At 31.5% G+C, this 19,435-nt stretch overlaps 1 protein-coding gene across 4 annotated transcripts; it reads left to right on the top strand.

Annotated features, from left to right (window-relative positions):
- The first annotated feature begins 310 nt into the window (after positions 1–310).
- On the top strand, positions 311–18,707 carry LOC139809271 (uncharacterized). Of its 4 annotated transcripts, none has more exons than XM_071772031.1 (13): positions 311–535; positions 904–2,361; positions 2,752–3,096; positions 8,280–8,624; positions 8,999–9,346; positions 9,962–10,306; positions 11,451–11,789; positions 13,523–13,669; positions 14,361–14,696; positions 15,061–15,405; positions 15,926–16,012; positions 16,114–16,421; positions 17,300–18,707. In XM_071772031.1, the coding sequence occupies exons 2-11, from the start codon at positions 2,330–2,332 to the stop codon at positions 15,969–15,971; spliced, it is 2,628 nt and encodes an 875-aa protein (XP_071628132.1). In that variant the 5' UTR covers positions 311–535; positions 904–2,329; the 3' UTR covers positions 15,972–16,012; positions 16,114–16,421; positions 17,300–18,707. The 4 variants fall into 4 exon arrangements, with proteins under 4 accessions (XP_071628132.1, XP_071628131.1, XP_071628134.1 ...); XM_071772030.1 differs by having other exon boundaries at positions 312–535; positions 904–2,420; XM_071772032.1 differs by having other exon boundaries at positions 314–535; positions 904–2,134.
- The last annotated feature ends 728 nt before the right edge of the window (positions 18,708–19,435 follow it).

Here is a 19,435-nt window from a genome sequence, read left to right on the forward strand (position 1 = left end):
TCAGAGTCCCATAATCCCTTAATAGTGTGAAACATTGGTTGCATCGCATTGGTTCTATGAATGTTAATTGAAATAAGCAATAACTGACATTTTGAATAATCGCTCAATCTTTCGTGAGCCATTTATACAATAATATAATTAAAACTTAATTATATATATGGTAAACTAAACTTTTAATAAAAAAATTTTTATATTTTTTATATTATAGTAGCTCATATTTAAGAATAAACATGGCTACCAAATGTTGAAATTCTTTTGAAATGGTAGCACTGATATACTTTACACGCAGAGAACTACATTAAACTAAAATCTGGGGATCGATCATGTATCTTTCTAAGACGGAAACGTGAAAAGTGAAAAGTTTATCTCTTTCAATTCAACGCCAATAGAAAGAGATAGTTACATGAAACTTTTCACGGTTCCGCTCTAAGGAAAAAGTTTCGTGATTGCTACCCAGAATACGACTCACTCTACTCGAGAAGAAAAGGGGATGACCGAGAGGGAGAATTGCGACCAACCGTCCTTTTTTGTTGGGGTGCGTTCAGTAATTCAACCTATAGCATTAGGGGCGGCACACAATGAAAGAAATAGAGAACAGGGAACAGGGAACAGGGAACAGGGAATAGGAAATAAAGAACAGTTTAATATTAACATATGCATTGTTCACATGGCATGCAAAATATAAAATAAAATTTTATTACTGTTTTTTAACGCTATTTATTTGTTCGTCTATTCTGTGTTAATAAATTACATATGTTAATGAATTTCATATATTAATATTGAACTCTGTTAATATTGTTCTCTGTTCCTTTTATTGTACGCAGCCTCTTAGAGTCGTAGTATAAGTATATACACAGTAGAGAGACTGAACTTTTTTGGTGGTAATAAATTTTATCCTACCAGGAATATGGCGGCCTGTATGTGTGACAAAGAGAAAGATACTTCTCTCTCATTCTCTCTTAAGCGTTCGTACAGCTCAGAAGATGGCGGCGAGTCCGTGACCTGGGACCCATTACATCAAAGGTGCCGACGCTCAGTGTCACTACTGTATGTACTTATACTAGGGTGCGTTCAGGAATTACGTTTAGGCGTACTTAGGTAACTCTAATGCTATAGTGTACGTAACTATAGCTTAGAGTCACCCAGGTTAAATTTCTGAACGCAGCCCTGTGTTAGAGTTACCTAGTAGGTGTGCCTAGGCGTAATTTGAACGCACCCCTGCTGTAATTTACGACAACAACTGAATACCATTGACCAATCAAAAGTCTGCTAAACAGAGGGAGAACGATCGCAAATCCGTCTTTATCTTCTCGTGACCCGGGCGCTAGCATGGGAGTTCACATTCCAGTGTTGTTAGTTCTATGGCTTAGTTTACACCGTAGAAACTCTTGATACGGGTATCAAGCTGGTGCGGACTAAGTGTTAGATACGTTTCTGTTTACATCGACCGTGTTAAATCATATTAGTGATTTTTTCAAGACGTTTTTCAATTTCGATTACGTATACAATGGTTTCAACTTGTATGTATCAAGCCAATCAGACAGCACATTAAGAATGCATTTAATACGCGATATCAACTTAGTTTGATACAGGCTGTTCTCGAGTATCGTACCAATCTGATACTCCGTCGTTTACATCGATCGTACCAATGGATTTAGTCCTAATATAATATATACTTAGTATGCGTATCAAATGCTTGGTGTAAACAAGATTTACACGCTGAAACTTAAGACAGTAATCATATGTGTATGCTGGATATTCACTTGTCTACCTATGCATATTGATTTTTTAATTCGTATTATTCGATTTCATGTACAATTAAAATTTTGAAGCAAAAAAATCACTAACAAGAATTCATGGCAAACTCAAAAGTCTGATAATTGCGATCATATCCAAAATTAAACTACACACGGGTCCAGGAGTTTTAATTTTAACACACATCTAGTGCGACATTTTATTTCAAAGTATTTAACCTTTTTGCTATGGTGGCGTTGGCCGAATAGCGATTATGAGGTACAGCAGCATAAGCCGCCAGCGTTCGCCTTGGAGCGAAGAAGTGCTATGACTCCACCGTTTTAACTCGTTGCATTAAAGATATATAATTTTTCAAGCATAAAAGTAAAACGGGATTTACGTAAGTACAAAATTATATTTTAAAATTATATTTTATTATTATTTTAAACTTCGTATTTAATACGCTACACACAAGCAAAGTTAGGCAATACACGGCTATGCCGACTATAGCCGGCGCTAGTATCTACGAATGTCACATGGATGCCGGCTACAGCAACATTAGAAGCGAAAAGGTTAATGCTTGTGGGAAATAAAAATGACTTTTACTAAAAAATGCCGAGCAGATAGGTTGGTTAAAAACAACATTTATACAAAATGCGAATGCGTATTGTGAAGTACTCAATAATGTACGTTGTTCCATAGAATAGATTTTTAAATTAAAGTGATAAATAATTAAATATAAACAACTTTGGTAGGTTTCATAAAAACTTACATTGCAAATATAATGACTAACACAAAATTCAGCATACATATTTTAATCTTTTTTGAAAAATATAAATTTTATACATATGTACGTTCTAGTAATTGGACTTTAAACTATATATCCACATATATAAACATACATCCTAATAAATAAACCATGCCTCTTTTTATCCATTGTGACAAATTTTACAAACGGTTATTGTTGTGGCGATCACTGTATCACATTCAGTATCAGACGATTAATCTGTATTACAGGACGGATATAATGGCTCCAACAAGAAAACGTAGCATGTTGTGGAATTATTTCGAGAAGTTGAATTATTCGCTAGTAAAGTGCACGACCTGTCAAAAAGAAATTAAGACACCTAATCCAACAAGACGCACAAAAATAATGAGAGCACACATATTAAATGTACATGGAATATCCCTTGATGATGAGACTGTCACACTACCTGATGACTTAAAACAATATTACTCGGAGTTACCGGCATATAAGGCAAAATGTAATAATTGTGGCAAAGCAGTGTCTTTCTTAACAAATATTGAAAATTTACGAGTACATTTAAGGAGACATTCCATAAAAATCCAGAGTCAAGATGAGTAAGTACACAATCAAAAAATTATTAAAATACTAAAAATTATGAAATAAATGTAATGATAAAACAATCAGTATAACTAAAGAATATTGAGCGAATAAAAGCTTTTATCGGGCCCTCCATATAATATTTACTTGCAATTTTGATTAGAAATGTGCATGTACACTTGGTGCGTTTATTACTTAAAAAAAATATATGTTTGAAGATTTGTACGAATCCGATAATTATGCAAATTTTAACTATATATCCGTATAAACATACATCCCAATAAGTAAACCATGCCTCTTTATAATCTTTGTGAGAAATTCTACAAACGCTTGTTGATGCAATCACTGTACCACTTTTACTATCAGACAATAATAGAAACTATAATAAACTAATAGAGACTAATAATAAAAACCGTATGCGAACATTCAGACAACACTTATTAAAAGTACATGGAATATTTCTCGATAATGACACTCTCTCACTACCTGACGACTTAAGAACGTTCTCCGGTCCTTATACTAGAGAAAATCGATTTTCTTAGGAATTTCTTGAAACTGTGAATATACGTTAATTTAGGTGTGCTTTATGCGTGGTATAAATTTCAATACCTCTTCCGGGATAAAAAATAAAGATACTAAGCCTCAAAGTTTCAAAAAAAAAATTTAAAATTTAATTTTTTTTAGTTTTGGCATTTTTTCCTTATAGAACTCGACAAGAGGAGCAACTTTGATCCTTTTGGCCAACCTCGTATCTTTTACCGTTTGGCCTGGAAATCCTTTTCATTAGTAAAAGTTGAAACTTTGAGGCTCGGTATCTTTATTTTTTATCCCGGAAGAGGTACTGAAATTTATACCACGCATAAAGCACACCTAAATTAACGTATATTCACAGTTTCAAGAAAATCTTAAGAAAATCGATTTTCTTTAGTATAAGAACCGGAGAACGTCCTTAAAACAATATTACTCGAAGTTACCGGGATATAAGGCAAAATGTAATGATTGTGGTAAAACAATGTAATAAATAAACATTCTAATAAATAAACCATGCCTTTTTTTATTTTTGTGAGAGCATCTGCAAACACTTGTTGAGGCGATCACTGTATCACATTTAGTATAAGACAATATGTATTACAGGACGGTTATAATTTCTAATTGCACCATATTTCAATGCAGACCAAGCACTTCAATTACAATGGGTTTTGATACGAATCTTTTTGCACGTTAAAATACTGCAGAACAATACCTTTGCTTCTGTATTGTCCACGTTTATTTCATTTGCAAAGGACCCCGCACACATCACAGGAAAAATTGGCCATCCGTCGAATTTGCTGAAAATTTAGTATGATGTAGTTCATGTCGTCCTGGTCAAAAGTCATAATGGGCCCGAGGTCAAAGAATGGACAGTTTCCGAGATACGTGAGGTCAAAGGTCAATAATAGTGCCTCATTTGAAAATTCTATTCTTTGTGTATATCCGCACGTGAGCAATGTTGTTGTGTGCGTATGTACCATTTTACGTATGTGTGTGTGAGCGTAGCCTGGTTTGATACATGGCAATATTAGTAACATGGCAATATGGCCACCTACGAAACTAATGCACGGATCGAGATCAAACTTGGCCAGCATGTTCACCGTCGAAAAAGGGTTTTATTTTTATTTAAGCATGCGTACTATAAGCATATTACCCTCACTGACGTTATATTGCCATCTGATCTCGTACTCTCCGGTGTGACACAATGGCAGAGTTTCAAGATTGGTGATAGCTAATGAAGACAAGATCGGTTGATGATCCAGCCAATGAAGGCAAGATCGGTTGGTGATCCAACCAATGAAGGCAAGATCGGTTGGTGATCCAGCCAATGAAGGCAAGACCGGTTAGTGATCCAGCCATTGAAGGCAATATCGGTTGGTGATACAGCCGAGGTATTGCTGCTACATTACAAACAAAGCAATTAATTCAATTTTGATTACGATTTGGCTGGATCATCAACCGATCTTGTCTTCATTAGCTATCACCAATCTTGAAACTCTGCCATTGTGTCACACCGGTGAGTACGAGATCAGATGGCAATATAACGTCAGTGAGGGTAATATGCTTATGGTACGCATGCTTAAATAAAAATAAAATCCTTTTTCGACGGTGAACATGCTGGCCAAGTTTGATCTCGATCCGTGCATTAGTTTTCGTATAGGTGGCCATATTGCCATATTACTATTATTGCCATGTATCAAACCAGGCTACGCTCACACACACATACGTAGAATGATACATACGCACACAACAACATTGCTCACGTGCGGATCACAAAGAATAGAATTTTCGAATAAGGCACTATTATTGACCTTTGACCTCACGTATCTCGGGAACTATCCATTCTTTGACCTCAGGCCCAGTATGACTTTTGATCAGGACGACATGAACTACATCATACTAAATTTTTAGCAAATTTGACGGATGGCCAATTTTCCCTGTGATGTGTGCGGTCTTTATAAAACAAAGATTTTGTATTTTTATGGTTCCCATGTAGGGGAAGATGCTGTACCTCAGAACACTTTTAAGTTTTTGATTTTTCTGAGTCACAGTTTTAATTAAAAAATTTAGAAAAAAATATATTATTAAAGTACATATATATATTTTAGTACAAAAAAACCTAAATTTTTATTACCATCCTGTGAGAATACAGCAATTTCTTATAAATTGGAAATTTTGTTTCAAGGTACAGCAGCTTGATGTACCTTGGAACACTCCTTTTTGTACCTTGGAACACCTATAAAAAAATTTTAATTAAAAAAAAGAAAATTTTTTCAAAGAAATATAATATTTTATTAAATTTAGTTACATAGTCAATTATTAAACTGAAAATGACAATCAAATCTAACGAGATAAATCATTATCGTCATAAATAAAAACAACCGTTCATAAATTTCATAAGTAATCTGGCGTGTCTTTTTTAACTGCTTTTATTTTTTTTTTCTAATAAAATATTTGTAAAGATTGCGAGTAAGATGAATAAATTCGCGGCGTGATATATGCAAAATGGACAATACTTTATTGGAGCGTTTACAGTGCTCGAATGCGAAGTGCTCATACGCGACTGACTACTTTCGTATACGGAGACATCGCAGCATCACGTCGCTATCACGTACTTTTAATACATATGAGTACGCAAGAGAGGACTAAGTGTAACGATTTATATCGATCTATCCTAACAATATTTATTAATAAAATAAAACAAAAAAGTAAAAATAAAAATAAAATAATAAAATAATATCAACGCTTAATTCTAATAAATTATTTAAGCATCCTTTAACGAACAATAAAATACATTATATATTTTTGTTACTTCTCTCTCTCTCTCACAATCAGTGAGATACTTTCGTCGTTTCAGTTTCTAAAACTGCATTTACAACAGATATCAGAGCTCTAGCATCCGGCCTTGGCCTTAATTCTTATTCCACGTTTACTTACGTGGGATGGTAACTATAATACAAACAAATAGCTTCCAATTACTTTAGCTCTCAGTAAAAATGGAAAAAATTTTAGTTACACAAATAACTGAAAGTTATATAAAAATAAAAATCAGCTAATATACTTTTAAAATACAGTTCCAAGGTACATCAACCGTTATGTTCCAATTAAAGTACATTGAAATCAATTTCTAATAAAAAATTAGTAAACAGCTTATAGAGGTTATAACTAAATAAAGTTATAAATAATTTACTACATTATTCTACATATTTGACATATTCTTACTAGCCTTGGCTGATAACTATATATCTTTATTATAAAAAATTACAAGAATCACAGTACAAATCTCAATAAATTTGCTTTACGCGTCATAAAATACAAAAGTCAATATAACTTACGTGTAAATAATCGCAACAACACAAAAGATTTACAGATTTAAAGAGATTATCAAATAACTCAACAATTAGTACTATAAACTATCGCCAAATGCGAACACTATTCGATTATGACATTGTTTCAATTCAAGGTACAGCACCTTCCCCTACTTGTAAAAAAGGAGTGATGTCCGTACAAAATATTTCTATTTCAAAGAAAATTAATGAAATGCGCTGCAATAAAGTGTATACGTTCTCCACATACAAAATTTTTATTGAAAACAATTTTGACCTAATTAGTCATATAATTTTATTTGTGTTCCTTGCTACAAAAACAATTATACCCGAAGGTTTGCATCAAGTGAATAAGATAAATTAGTAACATCTGATTTTTTAAATGATGTTTCTTTATTATACTTGTTGTGTACGTGTTCTAAAAAAGAACACGTACAGAACAAACATAATAAAGATCTTAAAAAGAACACGTACACAATTACAACTGTAATAAAAAAACATTATTAAGGAAATTAGATGTTACTACTAATTTATACTTTTTATAATTTTACTTCCTATTTACTTGATGCAAATTTTCGGCTATTATTGTAAATATTTTAAAGAAATCAGATATTACTGATTTATCATATATGCTTGACGCAAAAATTCTGACATTATTGTTTTTATAGTTAAAAATACAAATAAAATTTTAAATATTACCTTAACCCTCCGTAGTCACACTAAGTCAATTTGACCTGAGTCTCAACTTTGCTCGTAAATATCGGCGCCCTCTAGTTGTAGTTAAAAAAAAAAATTTTTTTTTAACAAATTTTTTGCGAATTTTTTTTATATGTTAAAAATTCCTGAAGCACTTCTTTTTTTATAGCAATCAATTTAGCAATATCGCCAGTGCATTTGAGAATTTTTTCAACACGATCGGTGGATAAATGGTCAAATGGCGAACGATCAAAGTTCGTCTCGGGTCAAAATGACCCAGAGTGACTTCCTTGTTTGAAAAAATAGGTGTGACTACGGAGGGTTAATAATAATATTTAAATATACCTTGTTAATAATAATAACGTAATAATATTAACTTCAAATATTATTAAAAAATTTTGTGAATAATGAGTTTGTATAGAGCACGTACATTTGGTTATTGGCATTATTTTCCCTTTTTAGAGAAATGTAACTTTTGTAGATCTGTATGTGATCTGGTAGTAATTAGGAAAATTTAAAATATATATCTTTATAAACATTTACTCTAATAAAAAAAAACCATCTTCTTGACCTTTGTGAAAAATTCTATAAGCGCTTTTTAAGGCGCTCACTGTAACACAATTTAGTATCAGAGATCTGTATTACAGGACGGTTATAATGACACCGAGAAGAAAACGCAACAAGTTTTGGAATTATTTCGAGAAATTGAAACCTACGCTAATAAAGTGCACGACCTGTAAAAAAGAAATTAAGGTATCTCACCCAAAATACTGCACAACAATAATGAGAGTACACTTATTAAAAAAACATGGAATATCTCTCGATGATGACACTCACACACTACCTGACAACTTAAAACAATATTACTCGGAGTTACCGGGATATAAGGCAAAATGTAATAACTGTAGTAAAATAATGTCTTTCTTAACGAACAAGGGATATTTACGAAAACATTTAAAAAAACATTCCACAATAATCCAGAGTCAAGATGAGTAAGTATACAATTAAAAAATTATTAAAATACTAAAAATTATAAAATAAATGTAATGATAAAACAATCAATAGCTGAAAAAATTGAACGAATAAAAGTTTTTATCAGGGCATGCTTGTAATATTTATTAGCAATTTTGATCATAAATGTGCATGTACATCTGGTGCGTTTATTACCCTTTTTTTAAAATATGTTTAAAGTTTAAAGATCTGTACGCGATCTGATAATTATGCAAATTTTATCTATATATCCGTATAAAGACATACATCGTAATAAATAAACCATGCTTCTTTTTTACATTTATGAGAAATTCTAGAAATGCATATTGAGGTCACTTTATTGCATTCAGTATCAGACGATTAATCTGTATTACAGGACGATTATAATGACACCGAGAAGAAAACGCAGCAAGTTTTGGAATTATTTCGAGAAATTGAAACCTACGCTGATAAAGTGCACGACCTGTAAAAAAGAAATTAAGGTATCTCACCCAAATACCTGCATAATAATAATGAGAGTACACTTATTAAAAAAACATGGAATATCTCTCGATGATGACACTCACACACTACCTGACAACTTAAAACAATATTACTCGGAGTTACCGGGATATAAGGCAAAATGCAATAATTGCGGCGAAACATATTCCTTTATAAGAAATCCGACATATTTACGAGAACATTTAAAAAGGAGACATTCCACAAGAATCCAGAGTCAAGATGAGTAAGTACACAATCAAAAAGTTATTAAAATACACAAATACACGCGCATATGTACATACCCTTTACATATAAAAGAAAGCATCAGATTATCTGAAAGAGACTCTGATAGACACTCAGATTCTACTTCAAAGCTTTATATTTTTTTTTCGATTTTCTTTGGTTGTGACACGGAAGACATTTGTTCAGAATCATGAAAACTATAATAACTCAAAACGGAGCAACGGAGTGTTGACATGGGTCCCCTTTTATAACAAACGGTTTTTAATGTATCAAAAAGTTTTATGTATCAATAAGTTTTTAATGTATCAATAAGTTTTATGTATTTAATGTATCAAAAAGAATAAGAGTTTTTATCGGGGCATGCTTGTAATATTTATTAGCAATTTTGATCATAAATGTGCATGTACATCTGGTGCGTTTATTACCCTTTTTTTTAAATATGTTTAAAGATCTGTACGCGATCTGATAATTATGCAAATTGTATCTATATATCCGTATAAAGACATACATCGTAATAAATAAACCATGCTTCTTTTTTACATTTATGAGAAATTCTAGAAATGCATATTGAGGGTCTTTATTGCATTCAGTATCAGACGATTAATCTGTATTACAGGACGATTACACCGGCACCGGCAAGAAGACGTAACAAGTTATGGAATTATTTTGAGGAATTGAATCCTTCGCTGGTAAAGTGCACGACCTGTAAAAAAGAAATTAAGATACCTGAACGAAGGAAGTTTATGTTAATATTCAGAGTACACTTAGTAAATGTACATAGAATATACCCCGATGATGACATTTATAGACTACCTGACGACTTAAGGCAATATTACTCGGAATTACCGGGATATAAGGCAAAATGTAATAACTGTAGTAAAATAATGTCTTTCTTAACGAACAAGCAATATTTACGAAAACATTTAAAAAAACATTCCACAATAATCCAGAGTCAAGATGAGTAAGTATACAATTAAAAAATTATTAAAATACTAAAAATTATAAAATAAATGTAATGATAAAACAATCAGTAGCTAAAAAAAATTGAGTAAATAAAAGTTTTTATTGGCGCATCCATATAATATTTATATGCAATTTTGATCATAAAAGTACATGCGGGGGAGACCGGGGCGAAGTCGTTTTTGCAATTATCTCGAAATATGTATGTTGTGTGAACTCGCCATTAATACTGTAAACGCGGCTTATGGTGCCCACGTATTGCTGTCTCTCCGAATCTCAAAGTAAGTGATTCTAAAAAGTAATGCATGCTGAACACGAATCCAGTGCAGTTTTTTATTTTTCATTGATTTTTATTATTTTATAACCGACTAAACCTAAAACTTGTGTTCGGGGCGAAGTCGTTTCCAAGCCAAAACGAAGTCAAGAAACCTAAATAATATGTGCTGCGTGTATGCTCGGAGATAATAGAAAACACGCCGATGAAAAACAGTGCATTTCGTGCAAGCGTAAGGCACACAACGAGTGCGTGCGCTCGTCAGACTTTGTTTTTACATGCTTTGACTGTTAGCGAAAAAGAAAATTGATTTTCTTGAAATTATTTTTTGCTTTCCATTTTTCTACTAAAAAACAATGAATAAAGTGTATTCTATTATTTTTTATGATAAAAATTATGTATCTTTATTTGAAATCCAGTCCGAGAATGAAGACACGACTCCGCCACGGGAATTTTGACTTTTCGATTTTTGCACCTTTGTCGTTTTTACTCTATACCGGTTGAACAAAGCGACGTAGACCAAAAATGCCTATATAAATTTTGTAGCCAAGGGTTCACTCTTTACAATGGTATACTATATTTCACTAAAATTATTTATTTTGTTGTTAAAAATCGGCACCGAAAAAAAAGAGGTGACTTCGTTCCGATCTCTCCTACATGGTGCGTTTTTTACCTTTCTTTGAAAAAGATATGTTTGGAGATCTGTACGCGATCTGATAATTATGCAAATTTAAACTATATATCCATATAAACATACATCCTAATAAGTAAACCATGCCTCTCTATGACCTTTGTGAGAAATTCTACAAACGCTTGTTCTTGTTGAGGCAATCACTGTACCACATTTAATATCAGACAATATGTATTACAGAACAGTTACGATATCGAGAAAAAAACGCAGGAAGTTATGGAAATATTTCGAAAAATTGAAACCTTCGTTGATAAAGTGCGTAATTTGTAAAATCGAAATTTATATGCCTCATCCATCAAACAGCACAGCAATAACGATAGAACACTTAAAAAGACATGGAATATTTTTCAATAATGACACTTTCGCACTACCTGATGACTTGAGGCAATATTACTCAGAGTTACCGAGATATAAGGCAAAGTGTAATGATTGTGGTAAAACAATGTCTTTCTTAACAAATATTGTACGTTTACGAAAACATTTAAGAAGACATTCGACAAGAATCCTGAGCCGAGATGAGTAAGTACACATTCAAAAAATTATTAAAATACTAGACTATAAAATATATGCAATAAAACGATCAAAAGTTAAAGAAAAAGTGCGAATGCAAGTTTTTATCAGGTCGTTCATATAATATTTATTTGCAATTTTGATCACAACCACGTCTCTCAAATAATAATAATAATAATAATAATAATATTTCAATTATTTTGCCTAAGTTAAATAAATTTAAATCGTTTATTTTCACGTTCTTTCATGCATCATAGATATAGATCAGAAATTTAGATTAAAGATGTTTATTTGTTTGACATTAATACTGCAGAAATCGGAGGCAGATATACAGAGCGTTTCCTAAGTAATTACACATACTTGAAGGGGATATTTCTTGGCTAATTTTAAGAAGAAAAGGTTCCCTAAACATGTGTCATAAACTACTTCGTTTTCAAAATACAAGATGTCAAAGTTGTGAAAAAAAAAATAAAAATTTCGAAAATCTGGAGAACGTTTAAAGACATTTTATTCAAATTTGGTATGCGTATATGTGGTATTAAGAATTATTTTCTAGTACCAATGAAACATTTTTAAATCCACCTGGAGCGTGTGTCTTTGACACCATGTGTTTTGAAAACAGTATTTTGGACACATGTTTATAAGACCTTTTTTTCTTAAAATAAACCAAGGAACATCTTCAAGTTTGTGTACTTACTTCGAAAACACCCTGTATAAAATATATGATTTATACATAGTTTTTATTCAAATTCAGTATTCAAATTAAATAGCTCTATTTAAGAAAATGTATATGGCACAACTCAAATATGCCATCCACATATTACTTAAATAATTAATAATTAATAAAAATTTCTATTAGCTAACAATCAACGGTTTTTTATAATATTTGAATATACGTTATAGATCTCCAAATGTCAGCATAGTGATATTAATTATTCGTTACCCTTGAGATTATTATTATATATGTAGCACCAACCTAATTTTTTCTGTCATTATCTACAATTTTTTGTGAAGACATTCTATCATTTTCGACCGTTTTAATTGGTGACCGTATTCGTCTTATGTTTAAACGCGTATACTCATTGGTTTAGACGTTTCTCAAAAACGTCATTGTAACGTACAAAATATCGTAAGTTTAATTAGAGAGATACACCATTTTACGGTCTCAGGACAGGATTTTAGTAAACTAATATAATGTTATTTGTGTGAATTTATATACATTTCTTTATCTCATCCAAAACTAGAATAGATTAATAACATTAAAATAGCGTTTCACCCAAACTCAATTTTATATCATATCATGTTTCACTTATCTATTAATCACAAATTCAGTCTAGACATTATTGAGTACGGGTACACCGGGACATTTAGGCCGCGGCCTATACCTCAAATTCAACCTAAAGTCTGATCTGAAGTTAGTTTCGGCCGTCTATCAAATGTTTACAGCAGGTGGCCTAAATAATTTAGGTCGGATTTGAGGTATAGGCCGCGGCCTAAATTCAGGGTGTAAACCTAGCCATATTAATTATTTGACATTAGCATTAAAGAAATTCGAGGTATAAATTCTCTCCTTATTTTTTTCTTTTTCTTTCTCCTACTCACTCTCACTTACAAAATTTCACTCCATTACGGTTCACCGTCAATAAGTAAGTACATAATAGCATTAAGTAATATGTACGTTTGTAGAATTTTAATAATAATTATTTTTTTTAATTTTTTAATTATACTACTTTTCTATGCAGACCAAGCACTTCAAGTTTAGCGGACAATAGTATAGATCCTTCTGCAGACCGTCAAAGGCGAGGTCAAACCCAAGAATCACTTAGTTTGCCCGCTCAATCGGCTCAATCATTTGAACAAATGAGAAAAGGAACAAGCGCACTTAATAAGTAATTATTCGTATTATACAATGTAAAGATATCCAAATATTTAAATATTGAGCTCTCTACACAAGTATATCTTACATATGTAAAATTTTAAATAATTATATCGTCCACTTTTATCTTATTTGCAAATTTATACATCGAAAGTTTTGCATTTTCATGATTCCCATGTACTTGCAAAAAGGAGTGATAATCGAACAAAACAGGCTTTTTAAAAAAAAATTAAAAAGACGCGCCAAGTATACGTGTTTCTTACAAAATTATTATTGAAAAGTTATTTAATCTAATTTGGTCTTATAGTTTTATTTATATTTCTTACTATAAATACAATAATACCTAAAGGTTTGCGTCAAGTGAATATGATAAATTAGTAACGTCTGGTTTTAAAAAATATAATATTTTTTTATCATATTTGTGTACATGTTCTTTTTTAGAATAAGTCCGCAACCTGTTTTTTTTTTATTATGTAGCTTCACACACAAGAAACACTTGACGCGGGTTTTGTTTTTTCTTTAACCATAAGTTTCGTAGGTCTGTACGCGGTCTGATAATTTAGGTAAATTCGAACTATTATATCCATATAAACGTACCTTCTAATAAATAAACCATGCCTTTTTTTACCTTTGTGAGAACATCTGCAAACACTTGTTGAGGCGATCACTGTATCACATTTAGTATAAGACAATATGTATTACAGGACGGTTATAATGGCACTGAAAAAAAAACGCAGCAAGTTGTGGAATTATTTTGAGGAATTAAAACCTTTGCTAATAAAGTGCACGACCTGTAAAAAAAAAATTAAAATATCTTCTCCAGGACACTACACATACGTAATGAGAGTGCACTTAAATAGACATGGAATATTTCTCGATAATGACACACTACCTGACAACTTAAAGCAATATTACTCGGAGTTACCGGGATATAAGGCAAAATGCAATAATTGCGGCGAGACAGTATCTTTCTTAACAGATTATAAAAATTTACGCAGACATTTAAGAAGACATTCCACAAGTATCCAGAGTCCAGATGAGTAAGTACACATTCAAAAAATTATTAAAATACTAAAAACTATAAAATAAATGTAACGATAAAACAATCAGTAGCTAAAGAAAATTGAGTGAATAAAAGTTTTTATCGGGGCATCCATATAATATTTATCTGCAATTTTTATCGTAAATGTGCATGTACATCTGGTGCGTTTCTTACTTCTTTTTTTTTAAATATTTTGCAGATTTGTACGCGATCTGATAATTATGCGAATTTTAACTATATATCCATATAAACATACATTCTAATAAATTAAATGTGTCTTTATGACATTTGTGAAAAATTCTACAAACGCATGTTAATGCAATCGCTGTACCACTTTTAATATCGGACAATCTGTATTACAGGACAATTAAAAAGGCATCGATAAAAAGACGCAGCAAGTTGTGGAATTATTTCAAGGAATTAAAACCTTTGCTGGTAAAGTGCACCATCTGTAAAAAAGAAATTAAGATATCTCGTCTATCAAACCGTATAAAAACATTCAGAGCACATTTATCAATTAAACATGGAATATTTCTTTATAATGACACTTTCACACTACCTGACGACTTGAGCCAATATTACTTGGAGTTATCGAGATATAAGGCAAAATGTAAAGATTGTGACAAAACATTGTCTTTCTTATCAGGTATGGAACATTTACGAAAACATTTAAGAAAACATTCCACAAGAATCCAGAGTCGAGATGAGTAAGTACACATTCAAAAAGTTATTAAAATACTAAAGGTTATAAAATAATTAAATGTAATGATATCTAAAACAATCAATAGCTAAAGAAAATTGAACGAATAAAAGTTTTCATGAGGGCATCCATATAATATTTATTTGCAATTTTGATCATAAATCTCTCTCGTATCTCTCAAACTGTAATAATGATTATTTTTTAATTATTTCGCAAATATAATTTAAATAAATATGAATCGCTTATTTTCACGTTCTATCATGCATCATAGATATAAACAATTCAGAAATTTAGATTAAATATTTATTTGTTTGACATTAGTATTGCAGAAATTCGAGGTATAAAACATTTTCTCTTTCTATCTCTTTCTTTTTCTTCCTCCTACTTACTCTCACTTACAAAATTTCACTCCATTACGGTTCACGTCAATAAGAACATAATAGCACTAAGTAATATACATATACAGTTGTAGTATTTTAATAATTATTACTTTTTTCTATTTTTAATCACGACACTTTTCTATACAGACCAAGCACTTCAAGTTTAGCGGATGATAATGATCGAAACAAATAATAATTCTTATTATAAAAAGCAACGACTTGCTGAAATATCACGTAAGACATAATTAATATCTTTATCAATTATATATTACATTATTATACTCATAACAATATTGCCAACATTAACATTATTATTATTTTTAACTCGCTTATAGAAAAGACGACAAATATGGAAAATAAAATTCAAAATGACAAGAATGACAGAGATTGTACGCCTGATCAAAGCAAATCCACAGATTATTGGACTGGCGCTAAAAAAGTATTATTAAAAAAAGCATTTTTATTTGAAAAACGAGAAAATCAAGGTAAAATCGCAGTCTGTAAATTATGTACATCAGAGAAAAAAGATGTGAAAATGAAAGACGGTAATACAAGTGGAATAAGAAAACATCTTTTAAATGCTCATTCCCAAATTTATGAACTTATATATGCTAATAATGGATCAAAATCAAAACTTACATCGGTAAGAAATTTTTTCTCTTCTAAGAAAACTAATTTTTATTATATTAAAGCATAATTGGCGAAACTTCCGAAAACGTCCGTGCTCAGATTTAGGTCAAACTTTGTGAATATGTTCCTTTTAGATAAAAAAACACATATACTAAAAGAATTTTTTGCGACTCTAAAGTTTAGCAACTTTTTTAACATTTTTAACTTGCTGCCTCCGCGCATACATTTTCCACGCGAAATAAATCAAAACAGCTCTCAAGTAATGTAAACAACCATGCGTCAAAGTCATAACATAAACATCATTGACGAAACTTCAGAAAATCAGAAACGTTATAAACTGCGATGCATAGTTTTCGAGATATCAATTTATATAATCTATCACATAGTATAATAATATACACAAAATTAGCAGTGAGAAAGAGAGAGAGAGAGAGAGAGAGAGAGAGAGAGAGAGAAAGAAAGAGAAACAGTACACACGTAAATGAGGGAAGGGCTACCACACCTCCCCCGAAAGCAGGGGGAGTGGGGGTGAACCTCGGTTCGCGTGAAAAGTGTATGCGTGAACTTTTCATGCACTGTTGGAAAATTTTTGTAGGTTTGTTAAAAAAGGCCCTTGTGTTAAAATTTTTGTGTAAAATAATCAACACATACTTTTGTAGATTTAACATATGCCTGCTATGTTAATTGAACTAATCACATTTTTTTTTACTTAATATATTTAACGGATTATATATATAAGATTAGGAATTTGTGCAGAATAAAATTCATCGCGTTAATAAACGCTGTTGCGTTCATATCAAAAAGTTTTTATTTCCTTTATTATAGCATTAGCCTTAGTAATATTAAAATCCATAAAAATTAAAGTTATCCTTAATTACTTTCCTGCCGCAGTTGCCAGTGGATTCCTCAAAACCAAGATGACGGAATCGCCACGTAGAAACATCTTTGGAATAAATCTGTCTTTGTTTACCCGTTATTAACGGGTGAATACCCGTTATTTCAGTGCCAGACTAGAGTCAAGCTCAACAGGGTCTTCTTTCCCCGCTAATTTTTCCAAGCCCGTTCCCTTGGCAGTGGTTTCGCTAGATAGTAGATAGGGACAGTGGGAATCTCGTTAATCCCGGTTTGGCCTGTTTGTAGATATCCCGGTTAGTATAATCTATAGGTGTTAACATTATTGTCGAACGAGTAGGAACTTTGGACACAATTATTTATTTTTTAGTTACTTGATCTTTGTATGGGTGTAATCATAATATTTCGAATGAAACGATACATGTACATGTATAGTGAATCAACAGTTATCTTAGGAAATATTTTCATGTTTTGTATTAAACATTATAAAATAATATCTAATATAATATAATTATTAATAATTATATAATATAAAAAAATGAAACTGTGTTGATCCAATAAACAGATAAATAATTCGTGAAATGTTTAAAATTTGTATGATGCTTCACAATCAATTACAATAAATCTAAAATTGAGATTTAAATATTCTATAAAAAATATATTATATAGGTATGTATATATGATGACAATAAAACATGATGTTGTAACCAGTGTAACCACGTTGCACATACATACATGTACATATCACAGATACAATTAATGTACATATTGTATACAGGATGTTCCAAGTCAGGTCAATAAAACTACAGAGTCTTATAGGAAATTGAATGTGGAGCAAAAAAGTTCCTATAAACATAGGTCCGAAAACGTTTCGCGCATCAGAGTTCGTCGAAAGACGTACGAACGAAGATCAAAGAGTAAAAAAGGGATAACCAGGAGGCTGCTCGTCAAAAGAAGAAGTATTCTATAGCCCATAGGCATCGACGATGCTGCGTAAGATAAGAAAAAATTTCATTCAACAATTTATGCAGCATGCAGCTATTATTAGTGTCATTGTCACGTAAAACTTTAAACGCAATTTTCTCAAAACGGTGCTTTTAAAAATCGGTACCAGAAATATCTCGAAAACTAGTAAACCAATTTGCATGAAATTTTTTACAGTTACTCTCAATACACAATAGTACTAAAAAATTCGAACTTGTAAAATAAATAAATAACTAATCGTTATAATGCGAAAAGCCTCTGTGAACTGATTTGTAGACCATTATGGTAAACATTTGTATTAAATATAAATTAACCGAATAACGTTCTCAAGTTATCGTTTTTAAAAAAAATGTTATTCTAAAAAATGGACACAATAATGTTAATACTCACTATAAAATACAATTCTTTATACCAAGATATTGTACATATTAAATGTACTTAATAAACGCATATATAACAACAATTGCATACTTCTATTAACTTTTTACAATTCGCGACCCAAATTTTTACTTCTGTCAGAGTCTTATTGTAATCTCGTGTGAAACATTGATTGCATCGCATTGGTTCTATAAATGTTAATTGAAATAAACAATAACTGACATTTTGAATAATCGCTCAATCTTTCGTTAACCATTTATACAATAATATAATTAAAAATTAATTATATATGGTAAACTAAATTTTCAATAAAAAAATTTTTTTATTTTTCATACTAGCTCATATTTAAGAATAAACATGGCTACCAAATGTTGAAATTTTTTTAAATGATAGCACTGATATACTTTACACGCAGAGAACTACACTAAACTAGAATCTGGGGATCGATCATGTATCTTTCTAAGACGGAAACGTGAAAAGTGAAAAGTTTATCTCTTTCTATTCAACGCCAATAGAAAGAGATAGTTACATGAAACTTTTCACGGTTCCGCTCTAAGGAAAAAGTTTCGTGATTGCTACCCAGAATTCGACTCAATCTACTCGAGAAGAAAAGGAGATGAGCGAGAGGGAGAATTGCGACCAACCGTCCTTTTTTGTTGGGGTGCGTTCAGTAATTCAACCTATAGCATTAGGGGCTGCACACAATGAAAGAAATAGAGAACAGGGAACAGGGAACAGGGAACAGGGAACAGGGAACAGGGAATAGGAAATAAAGAACAGTTTAATATTAACATATGCATTGTTCACATGGCA

Source organism: Temnothorax longispinosus, chromosome 3, assembly GCF_030848805.1.
Source record: "Temnothorax longispinosus isolate EJ_2023e chromosome 3, Tlon_JGU_v1, whole genome shotgun sequence".
NCBI classification, from domain to species: Eukaryota; Metazoa; Arthropoda; class Insecta; order Hymenoptera; family Formicidae; genus Temnothorax; species Temnothorax longispinosus.